This window comes from Pavona decussata, unplaced genomic scaffold (genome assembly GCF_977016875.1).
Source record: "Pavona decussata unplaced genomic scaffold, jaPavDecu1.1 SCAFFOLD_187, whole genome shotgun sequence".
In the NCBI taxonomy this organism is placed as follows: domain Eukaryota; kingdom Metazoa; phylum Cnidaria; class Anthozoa; order Scleractinia; family Agariciidae; genus Pavona; species Pavona decussata.
Window position 1 is genome coordinate 361,236 of NW_028145596.1, and position 19,922 is coordinate 381,157.

Below are 19,922 nucleotides of genomic sequence, written 5' to 3' on the forward strand. Positions count from 1 at the left end.
CCTTTATTTGAACGCGCGTTACTGGGACTGGACAAGTGTTGTTATAAGTACTCAAGTGTTTTCAGACCATCACATGAGATCTTGTTTTTATAGTGAAGCAATTTTGTAAATCGAGTTGTCTTTCATGAGGCCAAATTGGGCTTCTTTTATCCGCTGCGTTGGCCTACTACCGAGGTATTTTATTATTTTCCTGTTCTATTCGTCGTTATGTTGTTAATTTTCGGTAGCTACCATTTGTACATCGTATATTTCGTTTCCTTGTGTTTTAGAACCTGTACCTCAAATGTGTCACGTCAGTGTATCTCGATTTGTGCAAGCGTAGTGATCTGTTTTAATAAACGTAAACTACTGGGAGTTTACAGGCTTGTCACGCAGATTTATTACAAGCTCACATGCGGATGTTAAAGTGGTTTTCAATTCTCTTTCTGTGATGTGCTCTGTGATTGGTTAACAAACTCGCGCCACCTTCTCAGCCATTAAGAAGCGGAATCAAAACAAATAGTGCCTTCGTCGGATGCGTTTTCCCGCGTGCGACGCCAGTTGCTTGTATTTGCTTCGAGTTCTGATTGGTTGATGGTGTTGTTGACGTCTCTTGATTGATCAGAGTCATTACTTTGGTTGTGGTTTTTTCACTCTATTCGCTTATGATGGCAAGGTTTGCTAATGCTTTGTTTTTATTTTAGGTAGTTACGATCGATATTATAAGTTATGGAGTCTCAAGACTCCTTATACCCTGTTACTAGGCAAAAACGAGGTACGGCTGTGATGCTACTCAAACACTTCCCCCCCCTCCCCTCCCCTACTACTCAAAACTAGGCAAAAACGAAGTGTGACTCTGCCGCTACTATAACACGCCCATAACAAGCAAATAACCGAGGTATGACTGTGCAACTACTCTTACACGCCCACTTCATTGTACACATAACAAAAGTTAAAGTTAATAAACGAAAAGAATAAACTTGATTAATTAATTAATATTTAATTAAAAAGGAAATGATTCCCCGAAACAGCAAAGAAGCTAAAACTGCCTGGGAACCGGATTTAATAAACTGAATTAAATTAAATATTGATCCGGATGGAAAGACGGAACTAGCTCTAGAAATGGCGGTTCCGTTGCCAATGGAGATGTAAAAGCAGCACTTTAGATGTAACAAGGCCAACAGACTGTGAACATCCTCTAGTGCCCTGAATTTGTTTACGGGTAGGGTGGGTGAGTGGAGCTTAGAAATGTTCCTAACTTCTTGTAGATGCTTTCTTTATACAGCTGTTTCGACAAAGGTTATCATAAAAAAAAAAGCGTAAAAGCGTACGCGACAATGCCGAAAGGTAGTCTGGGAAATACCCAATAACTTTCAATAAAAGCTCAGAATCCATAATCCCTCGACTGTACAGCGACGACTTGAGATGGCGGGCGTCATGGGTTCTGAGCTTTTATTGAATTGTATTGGGTATTTCCCAGACTACTTTTCCGCATTGTTGCGTACGCTTTTACGCATTTTTTTTTTTGGACAACCTTTGTCGAGACAGCTGATAAAATACCATGAGACATAACATGCGCGCTATCTAATGACCCTCATAATTTATTCATTGACAGGGATAGCTAATGAAATACACTGGCCTGCTAGCTTTGGGAACGTGGTGAGCTGTGAAGATGATTGTTTCCAAACGGCTAGACCTCCAAGTCTTGTGAGAAACATTTGTTTCATGGGTGAAACACTGAAGATATCGTATCACAACTGTCCAATCTGGGTATGTGTTTACAGGTCTGTTATTCAGAACTGCTTTCCACTTCACCAGAATTTCCGGTCTTACCGGTTTATTACCGAAACAGTGGCACTCGCGGATATTCTGGAAATTTTGTGGCACAGCTCCATGACTTCTTGAGCTACTCCACATTTAACGTTCCAGCTACATTCTACACAGTCTCCAATCTTTGCGTTTGATTGTCGAGATCGTATGCTTTGATCGATCTGCCGCCATCTTGGTTGTTATGGCGAGCGCAACCTGGGGAGAGCAAAAAAACTACCGAGGGGGCCACTCGTCAGGTTTTATCGCCTTTCTCCCCCAACTCCCCGTCCTGTCGGTAGTTTTTTTCCCTCTCCCCAGGTTGCGCTCCCCATGGTTGTTACTTCAATGGATACTCCAAACCAAGGCTGTACACCTTATGATATTTACGCAACAGAAATCTTACTTTAAATGGTAAAAGAAGTTTAAAAATCAAATTAGTGTCCGCCTCGAACCCGGGATATTTGCTTCATTTCTCCTATCTATATTCACTAGACCAAAGAGGGCTAGCTGACGAAAGAGAGTTAACCACGACAACAAATGACAGCTTACCGTCTCTTAAGTAATGTTTGAAACACGGAAAGCAGTGTTTTATCGGGATTTAAGACCACGAGGCGCAGCCGAGTTGTTTAAAATCGCGATAAAACAGTAGCCTGCGTACGCAGACGTATTTCCGGTTGTCGCTTCTCTCCGCCGAAACGACTGCCGGAAATACGTGTGCGTTCGCAGGCTAATAAAACACGTGCTGCGCGGCTTCAAAAACATTCCTTGAAAAGCGTGTGTCAAAGAGTTCATAACAATGATGCTTTTGTGAACGTTGGAAATGAGCATACGAGAAAAACATTACACACCTCATACTATTAATAAGGAGGAGGTTTCTCGGGTTTTAAAACCACTGCACGTGATGTTTTATCGACCATTTGATAGGTCAATGGGCTTATGAATTATTTATTAAGATGAACTTCCTTTTATTGTGTTGTTTTCTTGCTACCGACAGACTGTGTCCGTTTCCGATTGGAGCAAGCTTTCAGCAAGTGCAGATGCCGCGGGTGAAGTAGAAGGAGTGTACCTAGAGAGAAAAACGTTTTCTAAGTTTGTAAGTAAATCGCGCTTGAATTTCGTGCGTTGTCGAACAGCAAGGGTACTGTCCATTTAGCCAAATTTTCCGTTCAGGCGGTTGGAAGGATCACACGGAAATTCTCCTGAGCAAACGGATGATGTTCGGGAGGTACTCCACTTTTTTCCGTTTCCACTCCATTTGTACAAAATCTCAATTGTGTTGTCTTCTTACGTCATCATTGCGTCATCACGTACGTCTTTTGATCTACCAATGAGATTACAAGTTTGGAACGAATGGAAAAAGCCTTTCCATTTGACACGAAAAGATTCCGTACGGATCGTCTTTCCGTACGGATCGTGAGGCTGTTTTTTTTTTTCAAACCGAATCAGTTTGTCTATATTGGACATGACTGTCAGAGAGGGGACTCGAACATGAGGGGCCTCCAGATTACAAGTCTGCGCCTCTAATCACTCGGCCGCGCAGCCTCACCCTGATGTAGAGATTTGATTGTCTATTGACTAAAAGGAGTTTTCTTTGTTCGTCAACAGGGCATTTACAGGGTAAGTTTGGAAAAGCTCCAAGATGCATCAGAACCTGGTAACGAAAATGGTAGCCAAGAAATAGAAGATACCACGACACTCGAGGATAAGGACACTGGTGAATCATTAAAGGAAAGGAAAGTGGGAATCTCTGTTGGAAAGGAAAAGGAATCACTTCATCAATCCACTCAAGAAGTTCTTCAGCAACACAAACTGGTCTTTCATGATGTTAACACTGTAAGTCGCTCATCTATGTGTATTCTTCATGTAATTGATCAAATTAACACGAGGAAGAGTGTTTCCTCCGATATCCAAACACTGAGAAGCGCCGAGTTTTTTAAACGACTTTGAGGTGTTTGGATATCTGATGAAACACACTTTCGAGTGTTTGATATGGCTTTTCAAATTATCAATAATTCTTGGAGAAATTCAAGGCTTAAATTGGGAAAATTTTATGGTAGTTAGGAACGCATATCCAAACCACGGTCACAGTTGTGATTTTCTTTGTTTTCTAATGATGAATTATTAATAAGTTTGAGGATGTAATGGCTAATGGCGGTGTGCCGTCAGATAAGGTCGCATTTTCACGACCGGGCTGACTACAATTTGGTCGAAATTTTCAGTATAGTAAGGGAAATGGTCAAAACCACTATACTCGAACACAACTCAACAAACCACAACAAACCACTGCAAACTCAAAGGATGGTGTCTTCATTGCACACCCTCCATCCAACAGCAAAAAAACATAGGCACGTAAAGCGTGCATGACCTATGTTGAAGTTTTCATTCACGACTGGGTTAATTTTTTAAAGCACAATTTTTTATCCCAGGTAGATTATGAGGAATCACCGTGAAAAATACTTAGACTTGCTAACTAGTCTAGGAAAGAGGAAGGGAAGGACTTTCAGAAAATCTAACGAGCAAACAGTTGGTGTTTAGACTAGTTTGTTCCGTCGAAACTTCTTGCTTGTCTTTCATTAAAAGTACGCTCGTAATCGAAATCATTTTGAAGGGTAATTGCTGCCATCAATAGAAGTTAAAAGCAATGAAATAAGAGAGGGGTTATACCAACACAATTTTGTTTACTTTTAACCTACTATTAACTATTATGATACCTGAAATATTCTAATGTAATGTAGATCAGGTTAGTTTAGAAGTAAACACACGACCCCACAAGCTAACAGCTTTGAGTATCGTCGTCTTTAAATAAAGATTATGCATGTACGTATGTATGTTTGTACGTATCAATTGCATGCAGGTGGAATCAGTCTTGCTTTTATTTATTTCCATTGCGCATATGCCGCACATTGACATTCCAATCCTAGCAGTATTCAAGATGTTTGTCCCATGAACCCAGTTTAACGGCCTTAGCTCCTACGAGTCCCTTGAACCTCAGTGGTAGAGCATCCGAACTCTTAATCGGAAGGCTTTAGGTTTGACTCCTGATAGGAGCACTCGGATTTTCTTTTTCCGACTATGCGGCCTGTGTCATCCAATGAATAATACATCATTCTCGGAATTCCTTTTGTTGCATTATTCATATACATTCGCACGTGACTGGCCAGAGAATAGACTATAACGAGGTAAGCGGTCCGGGAGGTCATGGCGCAAAACCAGCAAGAACTGACCTCAATATTCAACGCTACTGTGGAGCCATAATAACAGCTGTTATGGTGTGTTACTAAGCAGTGCACATGATCTTCTTTTGTCTCTGTAGCTTGAGTTTGCAAATGCTATAACCAAGTCCGATCCAGATGTTAAACGTCTTTTAAATCCAGACTCCATGCAGAATGTCCCGTATGACTGTTTGTACAATCCCCAGGCAATACACAAGGTAGGGAGATTGCGTGACCTTTTAGATGTAACGTGTTCCTTGTGCTCCTGTCACAGCTTACAGCAAGTGTAGAAAAAAAAAATGTTGTGTCGTAATTTGTGTTGCAAGCGTCATTTTTTATCATTATTATTATTACATTTTCTTTATCCACTTGCAATGGATTACAAGCTTACGCAGTTTATTACCCACCGTAAAAGCTAGCCAGCCCTCTCTGTTTTGTTCCCCTCTTGGATAGGTCCCCCTGTTTGGAGATCCGATTTTGAAATAACCCGGCTTACTCCTTAAATCTACACCAAGAGTCCGTCGTTCTCAGGTAATGCATTTTTAATGGATCTTTTCCTCGGAAAGATTGTCCGCACGCCTGAAAAAAAAAACGCAAAAATAATAAAAATAACGTCTTCTGCAGGCTCCTCCTCTTTCCATGTAGACCGGCCCTAAAACAACACGGCAATCGAGAGACCCACCAAGCCGCGAATTACCGAACCTCTGAGTCTAAACCGCTAACCCTTACACACGGAGGGAGGGGTAGCCTACGTAGCAGACGTAATCGGGGAGGGGGAGGGGGTGGGAGAGCGAGAAAAAGTGAGAGAAACGGGGGGACCCTCCCCTCTCCCCAATCTCCCACTCTTTTTTCACTTTTCTCCCTCCCCGCCCTCCACGGTTACACCTGTTACGCAGGCAAGGGGAGGGGTTACTCCCTATAATGGACTTTTCGGGAAGGCCCCGAAGATAGGGCGCCGGCTCATTTTCCGTACAGTGGCTGGCCATCGAGCCCACCCAAAAAGGGTGCCTTTTATTCAAGCTGGAGGTATATTAAAGGGAAGGTATTTTAGGAGATAAAGTTTAGACGACCGCGACCGTGGGGGAGAACTGTAAGTTTAGGTATGTGGAAAGGATTACCTTTTCTTTTCATAACAGGTTAAGGGTTTGGACCTCGATGAGGAACCTCCCCGTAGAAAACTGGTGAGGACTCCTCCCCCTCCCCTCCCCACCACTCCACAACCGCACCTCTTTGGCTGTGTTTTAGTCCATCATGATAATGTATTCTTTGAACTTGAAAGGGTATCGATTAACACTCTCTTGTAGTAGTTATTATTAGAACACTTATTACTCAGTTCAAAGTTTTGTTTTTCCCAGGTTCGTTTCAACCCTAATAAGCAAGCTTTTTCGTGGCTTGCCTCAGGAGGCGCAGCTGGTCTGGCAAGGCTCCATTTAGTCAAACAGATCGAGTGAAGAAACGCTGGTGTTAAGTAAGGAGTCATCAATCTTCTGATGCGGGCGTCAGAGGAAAAGAGCGAGAACAGACACTGGATTGAGAAGAGAGAAGATGTACCTTCCGTGAATTATACAAAGCAACGCACTTTCGTTTGAATAACCCTTTCAAATCAAATCAAATAACTTATTTATCCACGGTTATCTCATCAGAAAAAATGTAATTTCCTAAAATTATTTGCCCTTTGAAAGTGGCAAAACATCAATTAAAAGTAGCCTGCAAGCAAGCTCTCCGATCTGGGCTCTAGAGCGTCCGTGCATGGCGCCAACCGTGAGAGGATTGGGGCGCCCCTTCTCGCCGTTGGCTTCGCTCGCCGCTCGCCCCAAATATATGTCGCACTGAGACCCTTGCTTGCACGCTAATTAAAAGAAGCTCTGTGTTGCTCATAAGCTTTCACTTCAGCGCTCATACTTCAATTCGCCATGTAGAGCACAATGAACAATACCCCAAGAAAACGCTTCTCATTAGTTCTCATATATGCGCGGTTCAATTCTTGTTGTTACCACCCTCGGGAAACCCTCGGAACAAAACACTTTCAAGCAGGCCTATCCCAGGGGTAAGAGTCGAATCAAGTTAAAATAACTACTCGTGCAAGAAATATGTCTTTCTTGATTAAGAGATATTCACAAATTTGCTGTTTTCAGATTTCGTTTGCAATGTTGCCATCCTCCTGTAAACCCAGCAGTTTATTTGCACTGAAAGAGAAAAGATTCGCCATGCTATATTTTAATCAGTAACATTCTAATACTAATTTTTGTAAATTTTGAGGCATGTTGAATAAAGTTAACAGTTTATCCGTACCATTCTCCCCAGTCTGGGAAGAAGCGTTGCTGGGGCCATGAAACATGTGATCAGTTCGGTGTCGTTTCCAGAAAAGCGCCCCAAGTTTTCATCGGCCATTTTTTTCAAATATTCGGGTAGGATTGTACTTCCTGATACAGATTTAGTAACCTTTACCAAGATCTTCTCTTCCCGCATAGACATAAACCGCGCAAAAATATCTTTTACTTAGTAGCCCCAGTCCATAAAAAATCAGAGTTTCTCGGACAATTCCGAGATGCGCTGAACGTATGCGCAGTAGCAAAATAGGGCGCCATTCTTAAATTGCAAACGCTCAAGTTTGCTGTCGGACTATAAAGAGTCAATGGATAAGGAAGTTGGTTTCTAAAGAAACTGTGGTACTGCATCGGTGGGGAGTAGAAACGACGAATGTTTGGTTTATCAACAGAGTTGAAAACTAAAGGTAAATTGACCACCGTAGAGAGATTCGAATGCTGACGTTTCGAGCGTTAGCCCTTCGGCAGACCCATTTTTTGGATTCACTCTGGCGAAGGGCTACGGCTCGAAACGTCAGCACTCGAATCTCTTTACGGAGGCCAATTAATTTTTAATTCTCAACGCCGTTGATAAACCAAACATTCGTTTATAAAGAGACATAACTCCCGGAAAATTCTACAAGTGGTGAGTGACACATCCTTCACCCTGTGGTGCTTCAAGTTCTTCGACCTCACGTCATTTGACACCAGCCATATACGTCCAAACCTTCCTGTTGTCCTTTCGTGTTTCTTATCGTTCGTTCCCAAGAGAGGAAAGTACTTTTATTTTGTCGTCTGTTCTTTCTCTGTGGGTGTGTACGGTCTCTAAGGAAATAGCAAGCAAAAAAAAAAAAAAAAGGCAAACGTTTACTTCAATCGTTTATTTGTTCCTTTACACATACATTCCTGTTGAGAATAAATATGGAATCTATTGACACTGACAGGAAAAAGACATTTTGGATTTTGGGTGTTAACTCTGAGAGCCATGTTCAGAGCAAATTATTTTTTACACTTGTATTTTGCGCAGGTATTTCATATCTAAATACATCAGTATCGGATTGATTGTTAGAGCGCTTTTCAATTGAGCTTCCAAAGTAAACATTTCTCATTTCCTTTCCTTCGGTCTATAAATGGTTAAGTTGGCCACTTTCTCAATTATTAGACATTAAATCAAAAACAATCCTGACTTGCTTAGAAGGGTTTTCCGCGTTAAATGCCATTTACTAACGTTTTCTTAGCGGTTGATTAATTCATTGTGTTGTTTACGTTTTTTCGCGTATGTTAACAGTTATTACTTTGGTTACGGTTTTGTGATACTCAATTGAACACCGCTCTCTCTTGCTAACGGGTTTTCCGTTTGTCGGGGAAACTAAAATATAACTTGACAAGGTACATCTTGTAGTGCAACACGCAGGCGTGCTGCTCCTTGTTCTCCTATACTGTTACCACTAAGGTCCAAGTTAGTGAGTTTACAATTTTTATCTTTTAGTGCATCACACAGGTGTGCTGCTCCTTGGTCTCTTATTTTGTTACTAGCAAGGTACAAGTTAGTGAGTGTACAATTTTTATCTTTTAGTGCATCACACAGGTGTGCTGCTCCTTTGTCTCTTATTTTGTTAACATCAAGGTACAAGTTAGTGAGTGTACAATTTTTATCTTTTAGTGCATCACACAGATGTGCTGCTCCTTGGTCTCCTATTCTGTTATGACCAAGGTCCAAGTTAGTGAGTTTACAATTTTTATCTTTTAGTGCATCACACAGGTGTGCTACTCCTTGGTCTACTATTTTGTTACTAGCAAGGTACAAGTTAGTGAGTGTACAATTTTTATCTTTTAGTGCATCACACAGGTGTGCTGCTCCTTGGTCTCCTATTTTGTTATGACCAAGGTCCAAGTTAGTGAGTGTACAATTTTTATCTTTTAGTGCATCACACAGATGTGCTGCTCCTTGGTCTCCTATTTTGTTATGACCAAGGTCCAAGTTAGTGAGTGTACAATTTTTATCTTTTAGTGCATCACACAGGTGTGCTACTCCTTGGTCTCCTATTTTGTTACCAACAAGGTACAAGTTAGTGAGTTTGCAATTTTTATCTTTTAGTGCATCACACAGGTGTGCTACTCCTTGGTCTCCTATTTTGTTTTGACCAAGGTCCAAGTTAGTGAGTTTGCAATTTGCATCTCTTAGTGCATCACAGAGGTGTGCTGCTCCTTGTTCTCCTGTATTATTATGATTAAGGTACAAGCTAGTGAGTTTACAATATTCATCTTTAAGGGCATCACACAGGTGTGCTGCTCCTTGTTTTCCTATATCGTTAGCACTAAGGACCAAGTACGTTAGTTTACAATTTTTATCTTTTAGTGCATCACACAGGTGTGCTGCTCCTTGTTCTCCTATACCGTTACCATCGAGTTCCAAGTCAGTGACTTTAAAATTTACATCTTTCAGTGCACAACCAACCTCTACACAACCTAACGCACCAAAAACGTTTTCTGATAAAAACAAGAATAACTCTCTGTCAATAATTTTAAGAGCATGCAGTACAGCTGCACACTCTATAGGTGCTAGCAAACAATTTGAAAAATATACTCCATTAAAACTCATTTCTGCCAGTTTGGTTTGTAATGTAGATTGCTGCTTTGCATTGATCTCATACAAACATTTACATACGTTCAGGGCTAAATTTTTGTCTTCCTCAGCAGGCCAGGCGGTAAGTGTTCTTCCATCTCTTACCCAGGGAGCCTCGCGTACCTCCTGTGTCGACACAGGAAGAAGTTCACTAAAAATATCAACATTGGACATTTCTTGGTCTGGATCAGGCTCCAACAGCCCAGCCACAAACTGTATCACTACTTGCCATGCACCTTTGTTGATGTGACCAGCAACAAATCTTCGCAATTCCTCTTTAGTCATGGTGTCCGTTACATGCTTAGCAGCGAAAAATTCCTGCACTGTTAAGTGCAGGAAACAGTATTGTGCTTTAGGCTGTTCACTAAGTGAACGGGGCTTGGCGTCGGGTAAACGGTGAAGCAGTCCACAATCCTCCAGTCCATCAACTTCGCTTGATTCAAAGATTAATCTTCCTTGTTTAATGCCTTTAAAAGCGATTTTTCCCAGTCTCTTGAACACCATTTCATTTTCGGGATGAAGCTGTTTAAATGGTTTGTACATATACTTCCGTAGGTCGGTTTTAGAGCAGCTGTATTTGTTATCACGACTGTGCCTATAGAAGAAAATCTTGACGGTCATGCTGTAAATTTCGGTCATCTTGGTTGGGAGCTGCAGACCTCCACCGAAGATAGAGATCGTTATCAAGTGTAGCAAGCAATGACATATGATAAAACAATTCACTGGGATATAGCACAGTGAAAAGAGGTTTATGTTTGTGCTGATGTGTTGCCATATTGTTTCTTTCGCGACGTGATCATCTTCTGTAAACTTCTCCACATAGTCCTCAATTTTCTCAGATGTAAATCCAAGAATTTCAACTGTCCTTTTGAATTTTAGGTTTGTAACGCATTCCACAGCAGTAGGTCTTGTTGTCGTTATCACCGTACAACCACGGAGAAGTTTTCCTGACGCTAGTTTGCAGTAGAGACAACGGAGGGGCATTTTCGTCTCCCCAGTGTTCTTGTAATGTGAGTCATCTTGGGCTAGGTCGGACCTTGCAGAGAATTCATCAATTCCATCGAAAATCAAAAGTACTTTGGTGGGGTTCTCTTTAATATAGCTCCAGACCTCGTCATCCAAACGTCCTACTGTTTCCGCGCAATCCAACAGCTCATAAAGATTGAGGTCTGTTTCCGAGTTTAAGTGCCTGAATTTCAAAAGGAAGGCCATGTCAAAATGCTTTTTCATCTTGGGATTACCAGATGCCCACATTCGAAGAAGCTTAGTAGACAGCATCGTTTTGCCAATGCCTGGACGACCAACAACGAGAACATTGTTGTGCTGCGTATCAAAGATGTCCTCTGGCCGTACAGACTTGGACTGACTCGCATTGGATGCGGGGTACACTTTGAGTTGCTCCCATCTATCTGTGGAAAAGTCATAGTCCACTCTGCCTTCGCGAATTACTGCATTTACATATATTTGGTCCGTTCTCAGATCTTTTGCTTCTGGGCCTTCACCCGGATTAGTTCTGAAGGGTTGTTGAAGATCTGGAAGCCGCTCCGTGTCTGCTATGATATCGTCCTTTATCTTTTGTACTGCTGCTTGCAGTTGCAAATTATCTGGATTGAGGAAAAGGAAATGAACAAACATACCGTACGTGTCCCAATTTGTAGAAAGAAAAAGCTTTTCGCAGCCGAATATATTGGGGATAAAAATCTGATGGTGATATTCTATTTCACGTACCGCCAGATTCCTTTTCTGTACTGGTCTCGCTCTTCGAACAAACTACAGTTTGCTAATTTTCAGTACCAAACTGTAGCCAACGGCTCCCCCCCTCCCCCCCCCCCCCCCCCCACACACACACCCCAAAAAAGAAATAAATAAATAAATAAATAAATAAAAAAGTAAAGTAATTTATTAATTAATTAAATGATTAAGACAATCTGGGAGATGGGTATTACAAACAACTCTGCGAGCCATAGCCTCAATAAAGAATGGTTTTATGACAATTTTGCAAAGACGACTAAATCGTGCCACTTCCTTTTTGTTATAAGGTTAAACTCTACACGAGACCATTCTTTGGTTGCGACTCAGAAGCAGACTTATATCCACAATTCTTACTGTCCCGACTTCTTTATCCACGTTTCTTGCTAGAAAACTAATTTTTTACAGGTTTGCAACTCCTCCAATCTGAATTCCTCACCTTCGACACTTACATGCAATAGTGTCAAGTCTAGATTCTTCACAACGTTTTTGCTTTGGACTGATTGATACTTTTAGTTACTTTCAATCAGGAATTGTACAGCAGGGCTGTTGTTGAATATTATACCAGGCCACGCGCGGTGAAAAGAAAACGACCCAGAAACGTTTTTGCTCTTAATGTTGTGACATTTTTCTTTGCATGTATCGCATCGTATATCTCCCACTTTTATAACTAATTACTGATAATTAATAAAATAGTTTTGCGCAACTTCTTTTTAATTCTCTGGAATTCCATTCACAAAAACAAATACTTCGTCTTTGTGGACAGCGAGAACCGCCGGTTCTCGCTGTCCACAAAGACGAAGTATTCAGACTGCTTCCATGAAGTCTACTAAGTTGTCTTTTATATACATGAAGCTAGTGAACTGGAACTAACCTTCATCCTCTTTTTGTTCTCTTCTCTTGCTTTCTTTTCTCGTCTGTTCAACTTTCTCGCTGACGTCATCTAAAGATCAACATTCACAACAAAGCAGGAAGGAAGGGAGAAAAAAGGAAAATGTTGAAAACGTAAATCTTTGGCTCTCAATTTGACGCGAGTGAAGAAATATGTACTTCACAGACTTGATACCCTGTAAGTTCCTCATTTCGTCTCCTTCTCATCTTATCTTATCACCTCCCCTCCCTTTTTTCTTGCAAGCTTCAAACCATTGTCCAATAAAGAGACTAAGTGTCTCTACCCCACACCTGTGGCATTACAAATTAATCATTTCACAAATTGCAGGGGGTTCAATAAGGGCCAGTCACTGGGGGAATCGACCGTCTGTGAACACAATTTTGCCCGGCTGCTTTTAGCATCGCAAACCATGTTTTCAAGTAATATATCAAACACGAGAAAGCGTGTTTCATCAGATATCCAAACACTGAGAAGTAGGTTGAAAAAACGAGGCGCAGCCGAGTTTTTTTAAATGACTTCGAGGTGTTTGGATATCTGATGAAACACACTTTCGAGTATTTAATATGGCTTCTCAAATGATCAATAATTCTTGGAGAAATTCAAGGCTAAAGTTCGCAAAATTTTATGATAATTAAGATCACATTTCCAAATCTCCTTCACGGTAGTGATTTCCTTTGTTTTCTCTTGATGAATTATTAATGAATTTGAGAATAATAGATCATAATTATCCAAGTTAACTACAGTGTGCATGTACAGTATCCTGCCCAGGTACAATAACCTCTTGCCCGACTGGGCAAGATCTTAATGAAAGCCCTGAAATTGATGCCTGTTATTCTTTCACAGACCAACTATCAACAGATAGTTCGAAGACCGTTTGACATCCCTTCATGAATCATATTCTCAGGTCGATTTTTACGCAGCTAACTGGAACTGACCTTCATCTTCGTTTTCTTCTCTCTTTCTTTTTCTCGTTTGTTCATTATCATTTCTTCCTGGGCTATGGAGAATATTCAACTTTTCCATTTCAGTGCTCATGTGCTCGCTGATGTCACCTGAGGATCAACATTCAACACAACTTGGTAAATTTTTTGCATGATATCCTTTCCAACCAAAAGTATCAACTGTAATTTGATCAGATTTTAAATTAAAAATAAAAACACAGACCACACGCATGTGTAAGGTTTATTGGCAAGACGAAACTGATAAGATACACTGTATAGAAAGACTCTGCAACAACTATACACTGTACATGCTGTTAATTCCATATTAACAATACCATACCTGTTCATTTGGGAGAGGGTGGCACTACTCTTTCTCCTTGTTAACACCAAGACTATACACAAGTAAATATGTGCTTCAAAGGTGGCATAATTTCCTGAATTATTGCTTTGCATGCATGTGCTGAAAAAAATTTTCACTTGTGTAGTCACCCAGGATAGATCTATGAGGCAGCAACTCTGAACTTTTGTAACAGACAACAAAAATTCACGCGTGACCAAATTTCCTGTCCCTTTTTCTGTAGTTGTTTTAAATGTTGTAGCACCAGTGCATGTGTGGATTCAAAGTGATTTTTTCAGTGTACACTGGTGGTAGAATTGAAACTCAGTCCACTCAGACTTGTACTCCGCCAAATGAAATCAGATAAGATAACATTTGACACAGACTTAATCACAATGCCACTTTAGAGTTCCAGTGCAAGTGGACATGACATTTTGTTTTATCTGACTAAAAGATGTTGAGCAACCCAAGCAGGATAGTCACTGCCACTGTTGGTAGCCTCATCTATTTTGTTCAGTGGCTTTAAAGTTGGACAAGACATTGACTTTTCTTTATAACAAAAGACCCTTAGTATTAATGGCAGTGTCCCCTCTGGTTTGTCCTTGGGTAAAGAGTGAGGGTCTTGAGCAATTAAACTCATCAATTATTTGATGAGCTTGGGAGCTGGTGCCTAAAAGGTTGGTGGAGCCAGGAAGCATGGGGAAGGAGGTTTATGGCAACCCTGCGAGCAGCCACCACCAAAGGCACCGTCACACTGAACCCAATCAGTGCAATACTTACTAAGAGAGGGCAGAGAGGGAAGAAGGCATGAAAATAAAGCAAGCAAAATGGCCTTTCTCACAGGCCAGCAAGCAAGCAAATGCAAAGAGAACCATGAGGCGCCTACAGCAGATAGCTCAAAGATCGCCCCTGAGCTGCGATGAAAGGCGACCACTGACAGGCATTGTCTTGACTTTAACCTTGCCTAAAATAATTACATTTAGCCACATTTAAAATTCACTCTTTCCTTTGAGACGAAACCATAAAATGTTCATTCAATAAAATGATAACCAAGTATATAACCATATATATAATTAACAATTATTCCACGAGCGCGCGTTGGATATGAGATGATAGATAGCCAACGAGGCGCGTAGCGCCGAGTTGGCTATAATCATCTCATATCCAACAAGTGCAAGTGGAATAATTGTTTTATTAAAAACAATCAAGAAATATTGCTAGATCTTACTGATTTTGCTGTGCAAGAACAACCAGCAGACAATTTAATGGTCGCCATATCTCGGCCATGGTATAATGGCTCATATACCATAGCCGCTAAGCCAATCAAATTCCTCGAATTGCATTATACAATGATCCAGTTTTTAATAATTCATATTACACTTGAGAGGTTACAATAGTCAGAGTTGAATGCAAAAAAAATGTTTATCTTGCAATATTTTATAAGCGCTAGCCAAATTTTCAAACCCAATTTGTTGACTACAATGTGAGTTCATACTATTCAGTAGTCATGAAGCATGACATAGGTGGGGGGAGGGGTGGAGCAAGAATATTCTCACACTGTTCACTCACCCCCCCCCCCTCCCCCTCCCCAACTATGCCTAATTACAGTACATGCCTACCACTTGCCTTGAATCATGAATGTTTTTAGAGCGTGCCAATAATAGTGTATTCTAACAATCTTTCTTCCTATTTCAGGTCTTTATGCAGCAGCCTATGATGACAAGGTAGAATGGGTGATAGTAAAAGGTGTGGCCAGTTTTGGAGATCTAACTCAGCCTTCAAGTGGTGACTGGATGGCTTTTGCAAGTACCATGGCAGCCTCTGTTGTGGCAAACATTCTTAACGACCCTCGTGTTTTCCTAGGATGGCCGCACTATAGCCAAGGTAATTGTCATCACTGAAAAAGCTGGCTGAAGGACATGATTAATTGAGTCAGGCCTTAAAAATATTCTGTCTTAGCTCTTCTTGCCTGTTGTTTCTAATAATGTCCATGTAGCTTGTAATTATTATTATTATTATGGTTATTATATATTATTACTCTACAGAGGAAAGGTTGGAGCTAGCCAATAGGTAATAGCTATACAGTATTAAGAAGAAGGAGTAAGTGGATGCATCTAAGTGCTCACAGTATAGACTGTCTAGTAAGATACACTCTAAGCATTTTTAAGGATGGTCCCTCCTACACAAAAGTACATGACTATGTAGGAAAAGCAGATCTTAATATGGGCAACTGGAATCCAGAAAGAAACTTGGGGGTAGAAAGGCATTCTTTAGAGAAAATTAACCACCAATTAATCTAAAACGCAAAAAATAAAAATACAAAGCAATGTATGGCGTTTTTTTTTCCAAATTGAAGCTTTATTACATGAATCTCTGAAAAAATGTATGGCTAACCCCAACTTTCTTTTTAAATACCATTTATTGGCAAAATCACTTGCTAAGTTCTGCTTTCTCTACACAGTTTAAAACCACGCAGAATGTCTCTGTATTAGTAGGTACCACCCATAAGGAGAACCTGAGTATCTCAAGATGCACAGAACATACGTGTATGCGCTCTAACAAAAGTAATTGGCAACGTCCTTAAATTCAGTTTACTGTTGCTATTAAAGACTTTTACTTTGTACAAGTACCGTTAAGTTCCGATAGTAGCGACCCTTGCTACTTTCGGAATTAGTAGCCTTTGGGGCTCGTTTCTTTCGGGGAGTCCCTACTTTCTGGGGGTCGTTATTTTCAGGGAACGAAAACCATGAAACAAAGCTAGCGCTAGCTCTTTTTTTTTTCCGAAATGAAAAATAATCAACAGACAATAAAGACCGTTCTGACATAAGAGTGCCAGACGACATTGGGGCTTGCATCACAAGGCGCAACGAGCAAGATTCAACCACTCGATGTTGCATTCAATGCAGAATTAAAGAAGAGTGTCGACAGACCTCACTACGGAACACTTGTTCGCAAACCCAGAGTTATTTATAAGAGGAAAAGTAAGCGCTGGTGCTTGGCGTGTGCTTTTCACGAAATGGGTGAGCACGGCATGGCACGAGATCTCACGTCGGCTGAAAGACATTAGTTATCCATTCATTTGTGAAATGTGATATTGCACCGCCCATTTCTGGTAGCAGAGTGAAATAAACATCGATGGTCTACTGAACGCATGAATGAATCAGCCGAAGTTGGTAGAGGAAATCTAATTCTTCTCTGACTTGGGGAGGAAACTCAGTGCTTTTAATCCGTAAAACACTAATGCGTTTTAAACTGCAGTATATATAGTTTTCAATTGAAATTTGAAGAAACGTTCCGGCTGTTGTTAATACGAAATTAAAACAGTTTAGTTTTCACATCATTTAGTTTTACAACATCAGTAAACTGATGTCAAGGACGAATGTTGGCTTAAGGCTTTCCCTTGTTGTAAAGTGCCTTATCGTGATCAATTTGTCATTGCACGAAATTATTAGTATTGTACATTAAAAATTTGACTATGGATTGGAAAACAATAAATGCATTCGGTATTTGTATAACGTGACTAAAAAAAAACTTGGTCTTGCTACTTTTTGGGGGACCCGCTACTTTCGGGGGCTCGCTATTTGTGGGATTTCTTAGAAGCCACAAAGTTTTGACGTTACTTTCGGGGGGTGACGTTACTTTCGGAGGGTCGCTACTATCGGAACTTTACGGCAATACACAAATTGATCACCAAAGGATGCAAAAAATTTCTTAAAACACTTACCTTCACCCTCTGATTCAATAGCAATAGCTTCAGGATATTGCTGAACAACATCCTCATGCCTCCAACCAGACCTGGGTGGCTGTCGCTGGCTCAGAATATCACCATCACGGTGCACTCTCACTTCTCGCTCATCTGGGTTTTCCAAAGGAGCAACCCAGCCATCGACAATATGCCTGATAAGCTGACCAATATTTCTGCTTACAGGTGTTTTGAAGCCAGAAGGTGTTGTTAGCTTGGAAGATACGATGACATCTCCTAGTTTGGCTTTATCAGGACTTAAGCCACTGCAGGTACCCACTGAAAATACAGCCTTGGGACGCAAGACCTTCACTGCATTCTTTACAGCTGTTGAAGAACCACCTGGCTCTGCAGACCCTTTGGAGCATTTTATTAATGCAATCTTCAGCTTCTCCTGGTCACCGCTTCCAGTTGATCCAAAGTACACATAACCAATCTCGTTGTGCCAACTCCTGAAAGGTTTATCAAGGTAATGGAAACAGCTTAAGAACTCACAGTCCTCCACCGTCAGTAGCAGAACATCAATTGGTAGTTGAGCATCACTCCATTTTTCACTGGTGTTTGGAAGCTCACTTGTCTTTGGAACCTTAATACTGAGTTGTGGAGGGCTATCTTCAGACTGCAGTAAAGAGCTTTTCTTCCCCTTAGTTTTGGCACCTTACGGAAAACAAGCAAAAATAGAGAAAATAAAAATATACATTTTTATTTGTTTAATTAATATCACTATACAGAAAGTATAAGTTAATTCAAACATTATTAACAAAATACTGTTTACATGTACAATATTTCAGTTGCACAGAAATAAAGTACTGAGTAGACGTCATGTATACCTCAGGCATTTAATCTCCCACATGATCTCATAAGCAATTAGAAAAAGTTTGTTTTCTGTGGTTTTGGCAGGAAATCAGTACGTCCATGTTATTACAGTTTCAGATAAATTATATGGATTTTCATATTCATGAATTTGTCCACTTTATTAACAGTTGATAGCCAATATTAATTAAGACGGCTCCATATAGGGTTATCATTTACTAAAATCATGTAATATGGTATCAAAACACAGTTTTCCTTCTAAATGAACCAATTAATTGAAGTCCTCTAAAATGTAATATTCAAGAACAAAACTACGTTCTTCTAACCCTCGTCGGTAAAATAACTAAATATAATGCCTTTTAGTTCTTGAGTTAAAACTACTCAAACACAGACGATCGTCAATGTGTATTAGGCTTTGACTTAATTTTTTTCAATTTCCTGCTGTGAAATCTTAAGGGTCCTTAAGAAATTTTCACAGGAGTGTTCTGACTTTAAGGGAGATTTATGCACACAATCCACATTTTTCTCAACTAGTTTTGCTCAAGATTGTAGTTCTCTTGTCACGCAGAAAATTCATTGATTAAATTTATATGTAGTTACCTCTGATGTCTTCCAAGTTGTCATCCTTGCCTTCCATTGTTCTAAAACCTTCCTTCAATACTCCCACTCTCAGGGTCCATGTAATCAATCTTTAAGCTCTCAGTCTAGGATCATCCAGGCTCTCCTTCTCTACAGAGTGCTTCTCAGATTCCCTGTCAGTAAGCATTGGAAATAAACTTCCAATTATTATTACCTCCATACTTTTAAAAATTGTTGTAGGATTTTAAAATGTTGTCATGCAGTAAAGAGCACTCAAACACAGTCATAACTTGAATTCAATTAACTCTGAGTTGCTAGTTGGAGTTGTGAGAACTTTGCAAGCCTAGAAAATCAAGTGAAGATATTTCTAATCCTAGTCAAGATAACATACTGTATATATGTTAGAGATTGCAAAAATGTAAAAACGACCAACCCCCCCCCCCCCCTCCCCTGATGGGCACTCTCATCTTTTATGGAGTTCAGTTTTATATCTGCTTATTTGCACCCAGAGCCTTTTTGGGTAAAAGAAGTGTTTGGGATCTATGTCATTACTTTATATCCTAGATCATAGTAAAAAAAAAGAATCTGACTAGTTTTCTTTTGGTACCTTTTAAAGGTTAAATTAAGTAAGAACCCACAGCCAAAAAAGTACATGTAGACCACTCTTAGGGGTTCTTTTCAAAACTTCAGACTTGTAAGCATTCTGTCACTTTAAAATATGGGAGTACCCAACACTGTTGCTACTTGTGGTTTAATGAACGCATGGAAAAATCCAAGAAACTCTGATAGAATGTTGTGATGTGTACATGCAAGTTAATTTCTCCTTTTCCCTGACGACGGTACACCATGGAGGACAATCCCGAGTGTATTTTGTGCTACATGTATTTTATGCTACCGTGCAAAAGTAAACCTATTGTTTCTGGATTAACTATCAAAA

At 40.3% G+C, this 19,922-nt stretch overlaps 2 protein-coding genes across 2 annotated transcripts; one reads left to right on the plus strand and one right to left on the minus strand.

Moving 5' to 3' along the window:
- The first annotated feature begins 681 nt into the window (after nucleotides 1-681).
- Nucleotides 682-6,561, plus strand: LOC146462460 (general transcription factor 3C polypeptide 2-like). The gene is made up of 6 exons (XM_085085599.1): nucleotides 682-754; nucleotides 1,595-1,749; nucleotides 2,783-2,881; nucleotides 3,394-3,621; nucleotides 5,102-5,218; nucleotides 6,356-6,561. Exons 1-6 carry the CDS (start codon nucleotides 709-711, stop codon nucleotides 6,449-6,451), a joined length of 741 nt encoding a protein of 246 aa, XP_084941725.1. The 5' UTR covers nucleotides 682-708; the 3' UTR covers nucleotides 6,452-6,561.
- A 1,867-nt stretch (nucleotides 6,562-8,428) lies between these two features.
- LOC146462461 (uncharacterized) lies at nucleotides 8,429-19,043 on the minus strand. Its single transcript, XM_085085602.1, has 6 exons — nucleotides 19,007-19,043; nucleotides 17,576-18,250; nucleotides 13,509-13,625; nucleotides 12,556-12,624; nucleotides 8,693-11,536; nucleotides 8,429-8,643 (listed from the first exon to the last, which is right to left on the minus strand). Coding segments are annotated over exons 1-6 (3,744 nt in total). The 3' UTR covers nucleotides 8,429-8,641.
- Nucleotides 19,044-19,922: the final 879 nt, after the last annotated feature.

Coding starts and splice junctions, on each gene's coding strand:
- LOC146462460 (XM_085085599.1), top strand. CDS start 709: ATGGAGTCTCAAGACTCCTTATACCCTGTTACTAGGCAAAAACGAG. Junction 2,882..3,393: donor GAAAAACGTTTTCTAAGTTT/GTAAGTAAATCG, acceptor GTTCGTCAACAG/GGCATTTACAGGGTAAGTTT. Junction 5,219..6,355: donor ATCCCCAGGCAATACACAAG/GTAGGGAGATTG, acceptor TGTTTTTCCCAG/GTTCGTTTCAACCCTAATAA.
- LOC146462461 (XM_085085602.1), bottom strand. CDS start 19,043: ATGGAAGGCAAGGATGACAACTTGGAAGACATCAGAG. Junction 12,625..13,508: donor AGAAGAAAACGAAGATGAAG/GTCAGTTCCAGT, acceptor GTTGATCTTTAG/ATGACGTCAGCGAGAAAGTT. Junction 11,537..12,555: donor AGAACAAAAAGAGGATGAAG/GTTAGTTCCAGT, acceptor TCCTCAATCCAG/ATAATTTGCAACTGCAAGCA.